The sequence below is a fragment of the Nestor notabilis genome, unplaced genomic scaffold, assembly GCF_000696875.1.
Source record: "Nestor notabilis isolate BGI_N333 unplaced genomic scaffold, ASM69687v1 scaffold6574, whole genome shotgun sequence".
Taxonomy (NCBI): domain Eukaryota; kingdom Metazoa; phylum Chordata; class Aves; order Psittaciformes; family Psittacidae; genus Nestor; species Nestor notabilis.
In genome coordinates, this window is record NW_009925963.1 from 5,263 (window position 1) to 16,669 (window position 11,407).

The window sequence follows — 11,407 nt, forward strand, 5'->3', positions numbered from 1 at the left end:
GTAGGGTAAATGCATTAGATTGTGCTCTGATATATTGGAGAGACTACAGCCGTGAGGATGTGGGAGTCAGTGTTTGTGTAGCTGTAGGTTGTCTTGACTTAACAATGTCCTTGGGTGAGGCTTCATGTGGTGAAACTGATGTCTCTTCTCAGGACTTCCTGCTTTCGAAGTACAAAGTTGTTATTATTGATGAAGCTCATGAGAGGAGTATGTACACAGATATCTTGATAGGCCTCTTGTCTCGCATCGTGCCTCTTCGGGAGAAGGTAAGAGAAGCTGTAGTTGTGTTTTAGACACAGATCTGCTGGCGAGGGGGATGTTGGACATGAAAAGGCTCTGTGGGAGGAGGGACTCTGTGGTGAGGAAGTTAATAGAAATCTGATGGAAACCATGAAATAACACTCAGATGATGTGTTTGTCTTTCCATATGATTGAAGAAGCACAGAGCCTACAAGAAAGGAAAAAATAGTACATATCAGTACCAAAAGATAACTTTTCAGTCAGTATTGAATTAATTTTAGACTCTCAGTGCCACAAGGCATATGTAAATTACTGAAACTCACAGCCTGTTTGTTAGAAAGCAAGGCACTTACTGTTGCACTGGAATAAGCCATCAATAGCAGTGCTGGGGCTGGTGCCTTGGCACAGCAGTGCTTGGCTTCGATGTTGTTCTTATGGATGGAGAGAGAATGCAGTAGGTTAGAGGCAGGTCACAGTCAGCATCAGGATCAGCAGCGTGGGGTTTCTTGTATTTTAAGACACGTTGTGTTTGAAGCTGTGTGTCTCCTCTGTCACTTGGCACAGTGCTTTTCTTGTCTTAGGCTCTGAGTGCTTTGGTGCAGGAACTTGTACCTAGTTCTGCTTACAGCTCTGGGGTTGTGTGCTGTGTGTTTTATGCACCACATGCTTTCAGGCACAGAATAACACGTTTGTGTCCCTGCAGAAAGGGCTGCCACTGAAGCTGATCATCATGTCAGCCACCCTTCGTGTCGAAGATTTCACTGATAACAACAGGCTGTTTTCTGTTACACCTCCTGTTATTCAGGTATTGTCCTCCTCACTGGGATCTCCAGCAGTCCAATGGCTGAAATAAAGGGAGGGCTTCCTTGATAAGGCCAATTGAAAACTAGGGGCAGTCTAATCTTTCCAGCTGGTGCTGGAATCGTTCAGATTTCAACTTTAAATAGTTATTTTGTGTAGACCATTGTTTCTTTTGGGACTCGGTGTTTTTCTTTCCACCTTTATCAGAGAACTGCCCCAGCACGATCTGCTTGGCTTGAAAAACTGTAAGTTACAGTTCAGCAGAACTAGAAAACCTCAATCTGAGTTGATCTGAAAGAGAGAACAGTTTTAGCTTCCTGCTTGGTTTTGCAGTGTTCAGGGTAGACAACAACAGTAATTTCTATAGGTCCGGTGTATTTTAGATTACCAAATCCAAGAGCTGAACAGAAATACAAGGCTGTAATGGTTGTGTTGGTGTTTACAACAGCAAGTAATCCCTTTCTTGTATGCCCTCTCTAGGTAGATGCAAGGCAATTCCCTGTAACCGTTCATTTTAACAAGAAGACCCCTCTAGATGACTACAGTGGGGAGTGCTTCAGAAAGGTGTGTAAAATCCATCGAATGTTGCCCTCAGGTAAGGTCACTGCTGAGAACCTTTCAAATACTTTACATTTAACATGTCTAAAGTTTTCTGGGTTGTTTTTCTGGGGGGAAGGATTTTGTTGGGTTTATGTTTTGTTTTGGGGGGAGGTTTTTGTAAGTTGAACAGGAGCTACAGTGATGTATGTTACTTAGGTTTTTCTTGTGAAAATTACCCTTCAGTTAAATCGTGTTCACATCAGTGTGCTCCTCGAGGGAGTAGTATAAGACAGATGCAGTCAAACCCCCTGTTCCTCCTTGTTACTTCACAGTTTATCCAACCTATCTTATCAAGAACAAGATCTGAAGCTTTCCAAGGTGAAATACCTATGTTGAGGTTGACAGTGATTTCTTCTCTTGCAGGTGGGATTTTGGTGTTTTTAACAGGCCAGGCAGAAGTTCACTCTCTATGCAGAAGGCTAAGGAAAGCCTTTCCATTCCAGAAAAACAACACTGCAGGTAATGCTATAGAATAAAGGACTCTTAAACTTGGCATTTTATTGCACTTAGAAGTGACCTTTGCATGGAAAAATAAGAGCTTTTATTTAGAAAACCAAAAAAACAAGGGTTGAGGAAGAGCTCGTTGTGGATGATTTTGACAGATAAGTTTATACTCTTTTGAGGTTGGGGAAAAGGTTTGTATGTGTGATCCTTTCCAGTTCCCCAGAATTACAGAATCATAGAATAGAAGGGAGCCCTAAGGATTCACTGCACTTCTTCACTTGCTCTGTTGGTTGTGAATTAAAGCCAAAACTGCTGCTTGTTGGTGGCTGTTTATTTTCAGGCTAATGGAATTGACTAGAAAGTCAAATCCTAATATAGCTTAACTAATTGTGTCCTAAGGCGTACAGTTGCTGTATGATTCTCTGTATGGCTCCTAAATGGAATTATAATGTTAAACTTGTGTTATCCCTGTAGCCTCTGCCTTCACTATGACAATTTGCTGCTTTCACACTGTGACCCTTTTCGCATCCCCAAAAAGATGGGATCGGGACCAAGCTCTTTGTGCCACCTTTTCTGAGAGGAAAGCATGCTCAGCTAACAGTAATTCCACTGTTTTTGCAGGAGGAGATGATGACAAAGAAGAATCTGTGGAAGAAATGAGGAAATTTAAGAAATCAAGGAAGCAGAAGAAAGTTATGGTAATGTGTGATGGCTAGAATTCCTCCCAGAGACAGGAGGGAGCAGGTACCTCCCTGCCAAACAGTACTCCTGCATAGCTATGTTTCTCACCAGGCTGTTTTAGACTTGCATGGAGCCTTGTAGCCTACATATGTCCCCTCAGGAAATCCAGTAATGCTGCCTACACTGGTAACTGCTGCCTTAGGAGCAGCAGAGTGCTAAAATACGGCTCTAGATATTACAGGCAGGAGATTTCGGTCCAGTATTGACCATTAAAACTTTAATGGAAGGAGTTTCAGACTTGCTGGCTCCAGGGCTGCTCCTCATCTTGCTGTTAGTTATCCAAAAGTGGGACTGATGCATCTCTAATGAAGGGTTGCATTTGGCTTCCTCCCAAGTCCTACATGCGCTTTGTTAGCCCAAGATCTTGATGTTCTAGATACACTGTCCACTGACATTGGATCCTGGTACCTGAAGGGGCCTGAAGTAGAGAAATTTTACCCTTTCCCTCTGTCCTCCAAGTGAAGAAGCTTGACACAAAATGCTGTTTAAAATGCTTGGGTTATTCCCCCCGACTCTCGAAGTGACCAAATGCTAAACTTCAGCCTTTAAATACAAATTAAATCTCTCAATTCCTCTATCGTCTTCAGGACAACAAGTGTTTGGAGTAAGTGCTCAGCTTCGCTTTCAAAGCAATAAAAAGTGCTGTTTGTGTCCCCCCTTAAAATGCTCAGTGGTCATCTTTCCTCTCTTTCTCAGGCGCTCCCCAAAATTGACCTGGACAATTACTCTGTTGTACCAGTGGATGAAGGAGATGAAGACAGAGATGCTGAAACTGATGATGATATTGCAGGGTCTGATATTGACCTGGATTTAGGAGATGGAGACTCAGAAGAAGGTTTGGCACTTAATGAAATCAGAACTCCATATCTCCTGCCACCTGTGCAGCATAGGCTGATTGGCCTTTGCTGACCTGTGTCATGGAAAAGCTATTAAGGTTTTCCAGCTTCAGCTTTGTACTAAGTATTTTACTGGTTTTAAATGAAGTGGTGTTTGTGAAGACATTGTAGGGACTGAGCCTGGAAGTTGACTTACTGTGTATTTACAATATTGTTTTTTTTCCTCACAGATGAGAAATCTGATTCGTCCCTCCCACTCTTTGTGCTCCCTCTCTATTCTCTGCTAGCACCAGAGAAACAAGCAAAGGTAAAGAATTAGTTGTCATAATGAGTAAATAATCCTTATAGATAGGTGTTGTTGTTGTCTAAAGTCACATGTGCTTTGTGAGTTAAAATGTCCATCTTGGACTGCCCATCAGTGGGCAGACTTGAAAGGCTCAGTGGGCAAGTTGGGATGGGATTGGAGCTGGCCTTGCTTGGAGTGGGATCTCCTTTATGTGCCAGTTCAGCACGTTGGGAGAGATGAAGAGTGACAGTCCTGCAGCATGGTAAAATTAGTTAAAATTAGAATACGACTCCACACTGGTGTCTGCTCCACCTGGAGCCCCTGTGGATGTTCCTGAGGGATTAACAGAGCTGGAGACAAAGTGTTACGTCTTTGGTCTGGCTCTTGGGTTTCACCTGCAATGCCATATGCTCGGTCATCCCTTTGCAACCCATCCGAGTTGGCTGCCTTTCTCTTTTTCTATTGTTGGCAGTGCCTTCCACATGTCCATCTGTTTCTCGTAGGTATTCAGGCCTCCTCCTCCTGGCACGAGACTGTGTGTTGTAGCCACCAACGTGGCTGAAACATCGCTTACAATCCCAGGCATCAAATACGTGGTTGATTGTGGAAAGGTCAAGAAACGTTTCTATGACAAAATTACTGGGGTTTCATCTTTCAGAATCACTTGGATATCTCAAGCTTCAGCCAACCAGCGGGCAGGCCGGGCTGGCCGGACAGAGCCAGGCCACTGTTACAGGTTAGCTACGGGCTGGGGAGAGGCTTAGGAGGAACAAGAAGCCCGATGAGTGTCAGTGTGAATTTGGTGGCTTCCCTCATCCTGCCGCCCCTTTCACAGGGACCTAGTGCTGCTTGAAACATGTTGGGTTTCTCTGCTCTTTGTTCAAATAGGAGAGGTGAAACCATGCATGAACTGTCGCTGGTGATGCTGGTTTGACAGTTTGTCTTCTCAGGGGCCTTTCTGTTGCTGAAAACTTAGTTTGGTGGCCAAAATATCATGGATTCCACTCCAAGCCAAGTCAAATATGCCCCAACCATGGAAATAATGACACGGTTTTCTAAATAACACCCACAGCTGCCTATTTTTTTAAATGCCTTGCTATTTTTCGTGCATATCTTTTGAGTTAAGACTTCTTTTAAGCCTCTAAGCAGCACTTCTGGTCCATTAGGTTGTACTCTTCAGCAGTCTTCATGGACTTTGAGAAATTTTCTGCTCCAGAAATAACAAAGCGACCGGTAGAAGACTTGATTCTGCAAATGAAGGCATTAAATATAGAAAAGGTGAGGTGTAAATTGGCTTTGTTCTACAGTGCTCATTAAAGTGGCTGCCCCTAGGAGCCAGAAACACGAAATGTCTTTTATCATCATTGTTTGAGGCTGTGCTTTGTGTTAGAAATTAGGATGCTGGGACCTGATTTTGGTTCTGTGAATCGCAGAAGCTTGTGTGAATTCCATCAGGCCTTAACAGACATGTTTGTTCAGGTCATAAGAGCTTTCTTCTATTTTTAGTAGCAAAAAAGCCCTGTCCAAACAGGCGTTGTGTTCTGGAGATACTTGAGCACTTTCAGAAAGCACAATGCTTAGAGGTAGATGTTAAAGCAGCCCACCCTAGGCGGTGCCTGGAGTCAGTGGCAGCTAAGGGTGACACTGGTATTCCTGTTTCCTAATGTTTTTGTTCTAAGCGTTTCCTCCCATTATATGTCCTTTCCTCCTGCTCCTGGCAAACATGCTAACTGTTTTTCTTTGGTGTGTATCCAGAGGGGAGGGCTTCATTCCCTTCCAGGACTTTTCACTGGGTTCAGACTCTGTTTTGCAGTGGGAGCTGTGTCAGTGATGTACTGAGAGGCATTTTATCTCTCTGTCCATAGGTAATCAACTTCCCGTTCCCAACACCACCTCCAACAGAAGCACTTGCAGCAGCTGAGGAGTTGCTGATAGCCCTGGGTGCCTTGAAGGAGCCCCCTGTGACAGGAAGGTAATGTCTGTGGTCCCCCACAAATTTCCTCTTGGCCTTCACCATCACTACAGCAGCACTGCTGTCCTGCCACCAGCTTTCCATCCCAGCCCTCGCATCTGAGGATGTGCTGGCAAAGACTGGCAGCATTTTAACAGTCTCGGGTTCACCTGTGTTTGTTTTATTGGTCTCTGGATGCCTTTGGGCACAGAAAGACTCTACTAGCATTGTGCCATGCAGGGCAATTGGGAGCATCGTGAGGAAGAGGAATCGTTCCCCCAGCCTTTGCGACCAGCACATAACAAAATCTGAGAAACCACATCAAATAAATAGGGCTGCTAAAACCAGAAACACGAACTTGTTCTAATGCAGAAGTCACTTCATTACATCACTTTTCTTTTCCTCCCCCAGGCTGAAGCAGCAGCTGGCAGCAAAGCTGAGTTGCCCTATTAGTCGCCTGGGCAGAATAATGGCCACTTTTCCTGTTGCCCCCCGCTATGCAAAGATGTTGGCATTGAGCAGGCAGCATGACTGCCTGCCCTACACCATCACCATAGTGTCTGCAATGACTGTCCGGGAGCTTTTTGAGGAGTTAGACAGGTGAGTGAGTTAACCTGACATCACTTGTCACAGTTAATGTCTCTCTTGCATTGAGGCCCCTCTGCACCTAAGCACAATATTCAGTCATGCTCTTTTGTCTTTCTTTTAGGCCAGCAGTAAGTGACGAAGAGACAGTGGAGCTGAAGGGGAAGAAAGCCAGGTTTTTACAGATGCAAAGGATCTGGGCTGGGCAGGGGTCAATGCAAAAGCTCGGAGACCTCATGGTGATGTTAGGTATTGCTGACAGCGATTTCCCTGTGCTGTTAACTACCATTCAGTCCTCCTCCCTGTACCCCTGAGCTCTCAGCTTTATACAGGCAAAGGCAGCCTCATGCTGCAGGACTGAGTCCAGCAGTACATTTTCTAGGCTGTTCTCTGGGCATCCTGCCAGTGTCCCAGGCTAATGACAAACGGGAACTGCGATATGCATGTGTTGGCTATGACAGCACTGTCCCATAGTTGGTTTTCTTAGGAGAACTGATTGTCTAAGTCGTTTTCTCCCCCTGCCTGTTCACTTGCAGGAGCAGTGGGGGCCTGTGAATATGCTGGGTGCACCTGGAAATTCTGTGAAGAAAACGGGCTCCGATACAAAGCCATGCAGGAAATCCGGCGCTTGAGAGGACAGCTGACAACAGCAGGTAAGGGGGTTTGAGAGGAGCTGCCTTGCTTATTCTCTTCCAAAGGGTGGCAAATCAACTGGGCTGTTTGTTTTCCGTTGAATCTTAACTCCTGGGTTTTGCCCCACAGTGAACTCAGTCTGCACTGATGCTGGTCTCTATGTTGATCCAAAGATGAAGCCCCCAACAGAAGCTCAAGCAACTTACTTGAGACAGATCGTGCTGGCCGGGCTGGGGGATCACATTGCCCGAAGGGTTCAGGCAGAAGAGCTCCTGGATGACAAGTGGAAAAATGCTTATAAGGTAAACAGCTTGAATTGACTGAATTCCTCTTCCTCTGTGTGGCATAAAGACCCTCCTGTGCAAAGCCTGAGCTTCTGGCTGGATGTGGCATTGGCACTGCAATATCTACCACCTCTCCCCATAGAATCGAAGTTTCCAGTACTGCAATACGACAGTGCTCAGGTAGGAATTGTTACAGAAGAGCCAAGAAGTAGCATTAGTCCATCATGCAAAGTGCTTGATGTCTCCAGAGGTGAAGTAGAAAATGATGGGGTTATTAAAATCCTCCATCACTTAAGAAAACCATATAAAGGTACATCTAAAAGAGACTGAAATTGGATGCAATCAAGAGATTGGCTTGCCAGTAACTCATTCTGCTTCCATCTTCTGTGCTTTCTTAAAGACTGCTCTGCTGGACGACCCAGTGTTCATCCATCCAAGCTCAGTCCTCTTCAAACAACTCCCAGAGTTTGTGGTGTATCAGGAAATTGTTGAGACTACAAAGCTGTATATGAAAGGTGAGGCTGCTGCAGTCCCTGCTTGTTGTGCAGGTGTGGTGAGGAATTCGGAAGCGCCCTAGGCAGAATGCTTCCCTTGCTGCAGTGGCTGAGCACTCTCCTTACAGAGTGGTCGTGCCCCTGGGGATTTGGATCCTTAGGCTTTCTAGATCTGGATCAGGGGATAAATTGGCCTGGTTTATTCTTTGTCTAGCAGAAATGGCTGGAGCAGAGCTCAGCTTCTGAAATAGCTGCTCTGCTCCAGCCCTGTCAGCAATAGCACCTTATTGCTGGTCTCTGAACAAGAACAAGGCAGAGTTGACTTGAAAAATGAGATACAAGTGAATGTGTGGAGATGAGACCATGCACTGTATTCACTTAGCGAGTGGTGGCCCTTGGCAGCAGGCCTGCATTCGGGTGTGTGTTTTCCCTTCTTAAGGTGTGTCTGCAGTCGAACCTGAGTGGATTCCAGCCCTGTTGCCACCGTACTGCCACTTTGGGAAGCCTCTGGAAAATCCTCCTCCATCTTACTGCCCTGAAACAGGCCGAATTCGGTGTCACAGACCAAGTGTCTTTTGTAAGTGCCTTGAGAAGCGTCACTCAGTAGTTCTGTATAGTTATATTTACTATGTATAGATACTGTAATGCTGCTTTTAACAAGACCATCAGCAGACCAGAAAGGTCAGGCTCAGCTTGGACTGTTCAGAGAGCTTATCCATGGGATTCATAGCATTTAAATATCAGCATCTTCCCATTGGCTTGGGCATTTTGCACCCATCTGCTCCCCTGAGAAGGAGCCAGGCTGGCTGTGTGGTGGCCGTATCCTCCCCACTTCTCTTAGCACCTGTGTTGCACATCTCTCTTGGAAATGGACCCTCCTTTTTGAGCATTTGGAGTCTCAGTGTGATCTTTCTTTCCAGATCGAGTTAGCTGGCAGCTCCCTGCTGTGGAAGTTGATTACCCAGAAGGTATTGATCGCTACAAATACTTTGCCAGGTTCCTGCTGGAAGGGCAGGTGAGCGTGTTCCAGCTGTTTCCTTAATGTAATCAGTAAGTTTTTAGCCCAGTTTTAAGAGATGACGACCCTTGTGACTTCTTCCTTTGTGTTCATGCCTATTCCTCATAACTTGCTGGTGGCTGGAGGAATTTGCTGCAGTTGGTGGAATGGGGAAGATATCTTTAAAATAAATGTTGGCATTTCATAGCATGAAAATCAGCGTTTGAATGAAAGAGACCCCCAAATTTAAGTCCTAGTTTTCAGAGGAAAAAGCTATAGCTCTTGTCTTTGTGCATTCTGAGACCCAGTCAGGACAGGGTTGGTATGGAGGCATGGATGGGAGAGATGGTAATAGAGAATATGGGATGGGCATCTGTAGTAGTCCAAGTTCATTAATGGTTGTTTCCACAGAACAATTAATTTACCTTACATACTTCTTATAACAAATTAATATACTTTATATACTTGTTATAACAAATCTTCCAGGTTATTAAGAAGTTGAAATCTTACAGCCAGTGCCTGCTGTCCAGTCCCCTCATAATGCTGAAGACATGGTCCAAGTAAGTTGTTAAACATAAGTTTTACTCCACCAAACACTTTTAACTTCCTTTAAAATGAAAGAAAATGAATGCTGGGAGGGGTGTCCTCGATAGTGATCTTGGCTGCAGCTGCAGGAGAGGAAAATGAGTTTTCTTACCAAGAAAAATTGGGTCTCGAGAGAATTGGGTGGTTTTAAGGGCAGTGTGGAAGCACACACACAACCTGCTGGTCACACTGACCTCTGCGGGCTGCTTCATGCACATAAGTTGCTCACATGGGTAAGAAACTGATGAGCACCACTGCTTTCCTTGCTTTTCGCTGTAATTTGGCCAATTACATTGGTTTTATTTCTCTTCAGAAACATGTTGCCAACAGACCATGTTTTTCTTTGGGTTTGATGACATTTACTGAACTATGACCCTGGAAAGAACTGTCAGCTGTTGTTTCCCTTGTGGCCCCCAGGGTCCTCTCTTGCTTACCAAATAGGCTTTCTCTGAGTTTTCACGGAGCTGAGAGATGCAGAGGTTGTGAAAGGCTTTCTTACAAGTGACTGATCTTATCCAAGGATCCTACAACTGCAAAGTGTTTTCCTAGTTTAATCAATTCAGAGTTCAGCATGGGACCTGTTGGTTCCTTTTTGCTCTCCCTTGTGCTGTGCAGCTACATGCTGCCGGCAGGAAGAGCTACCTGCTGCTCCATTTAACATCAAAAAGTTGTGGTAGGGGGAAGAAACTTATTTCTAGTGAACTTTGTGGAGCCAGTGACATGTCTGTCTGTGTTTCTACATCTATATTTAGCCCTTTAAAAACCACTAAGAGTATGAACTGAGGAAGGTAAGCTGAATGCTGGAATGCTTTGGTGAACTGTGCTAACGAACTTTGGTTTATTGCACTGTTTTACTTTGGACTGATGCAGACTTCAGCCCAGGACAGAAGCCCTTCTGCAGGCTCTAGTGGCAGAAAAGTGTGATAATCGTGATGCTTTACTGGCTGCATGGAAGAAAAATCCTAAATGTAAGTGTTCTGCTTGCTTAATTATTGGTCATATCAGTGCAGATTTTGTAGTACTTCCAGCACTGTTGAATTATAGTTTAAAAAAATGGATGATTTCACTTGGTAAGCTCCAAATATTTGCTGTTTTCTTACCAGAATCAGCAGTGCTCTGTGTGTTGGCTCTGGTGAAGAGCTGGAGTTCCCTGTACTTTAGAAAGCAACATTTGTATTTTAAGATTATTTTTTCCCTGTAGTTCCAACCACAGTTAAAATGTTTGGTTTGTGCTTCTGAAAAATCAGACTCTGATGGTACTGTCAGTGGGTACAGGAAAAGCTTTTTCCAGGTGAAATGTATTTTGTTCAGTATTAGGGTACAGATTGTAAGAGTTCCGCATGGAAGCAGCAGCAAAGTGATGCAGTGATGGCTTTCACAGTCATTCTCCCACACTTGACACTTCTATATCTGCATGCAGGTCCCCAGGCTGCAGCAGTGATGGAAGGTTGGTTCTTGCTCTGAGCCTGTGAGCAGTGTGATGCTGCAGGACCTTGTCCTTCCAGCAGAACCACTCTGGTCCCTGACTTTGCAGCCATCTAATTGCTCCTTTCTCTCATTCCAGATTTGCTCGCAGCCTATCGTCAGTGGATCCCCGAAGCTATGCATGATGATCTAGCCCAGAAGTGGCCACCAATAGCACAGTAAAGTGTCCGACTTCTTCATGGACTCCTCCAAGATGTTTTGGGAGCTTGGGTTTCCTTGGAAATCTGATGACACAGATGGACTTGCTGACTGTTAGCAGTAGCTTTCTGTAAGCGAACTGAGTGTTGTTCTGGTTTTCTGGGAAGCCCCCAGTGTTCCCAGAAGTCCTACCAGTGGTTTTGCTGGTATTTTGTAATATTAATGTTTGGATAATTTTATCCATTGCATTTTACACATTTGGGTTTTTTTTTAATTTTATCTGAAGCTTCTCTTTGGACTATATTAG

The 11,407-nt window shown here is 44.7% G+C and overlaps 1 protein-coding gene across 1 annotated transcript in view; it reads left to right on the forward strand.

Moving 5' to 3' along the window:
- DHX37 (DEAH (Asp-Glu-Ala-His) box polypeptide 37) overlaps nucleotides 1-11,124 on the forward strand; it is a 15,733-nt gene extending 4,609 nt beyond the window's left edge. The window contains exons 7-26 of the mRNA XM_010013296.1: nucleotides 153-266; nucleotides 944-1,045; nucleotides 1,522-1,636; nucleotides 2,005-2,100; nucleotides 2,707-2,783; nucleotides 3,523-3,661; nucleotides 3,893-3,969; nucleotides 4,452-4,684; nucleotides 5,115-5,226; nucleotides 5,814-5,920; nucleotides 6,311-6,499; nucleotides 6,609-6,733; nucleotides 7,021-7,137; nucleotides 7,247-7,419; nucleotides 7,802-7,916; nucleotides 8,335-8,472; nucleotides 8,816-8,910; nucleotides 9,379-9,452; nucleotides 10,348-10,445; nucleotides 11,042-11,124. Of these exons, the coding sequence (XP_010011598.1) occupies nucleotides 153-266; nucleotides 944-1,045; nucleotides 1,522-1,636; nucleotides 2,005-2,100; nucleotides 2,707-2,783; nucleotides 3,523-3,661; nucleotides 3,893-3,969; nucleotides 4,452-4,684; nucleotides 5,115-5,226; nucleotides 5,814-5,920; nucleotides 6,311-6,499; nucleotides 6,609-6,733; nucleotides 7,021-7,137; nucleotides 7,247-7,419; nucleotides 7,802-7,916; nucleotides 8,335-8,472; nucleotides 8,816-8,910; nucleotides 9,379-9,452; nucleotides 10,348-10,445; nucleotides 11,042-11,124 (2,379 nt within the window). The remainder of the gene's footprint in view (nucleotides 1-152; nucleotides 267-943; nucleotides 1,046-1,521; nucleotides 1,637-2,004; nucleotides 2,101-2,706; nucleotides 2,784-3,522; nucleotides 3,662-3,892; nucleotides 3,970-4,451; nucleotides 4,685-5,114; nucleotides 5,227-5,813; nucleotides 5,921-6,310; nucleotides 6,500-6,608; nucleotides 6,734-7,020; nucleotides 7,138-7,246; nucleotides 7,420-7,801; nucleotides 7,917-8,334; nucleotides 8,473-8,815; nucleotides 8,911-9,378; nucleotides 9,453-10,347; nucleotides 10,446-11,041) is intronic.
- The last annotated feature ends 283 nt before the right edge of the window (nucleotides 11,125-11,407 follow it).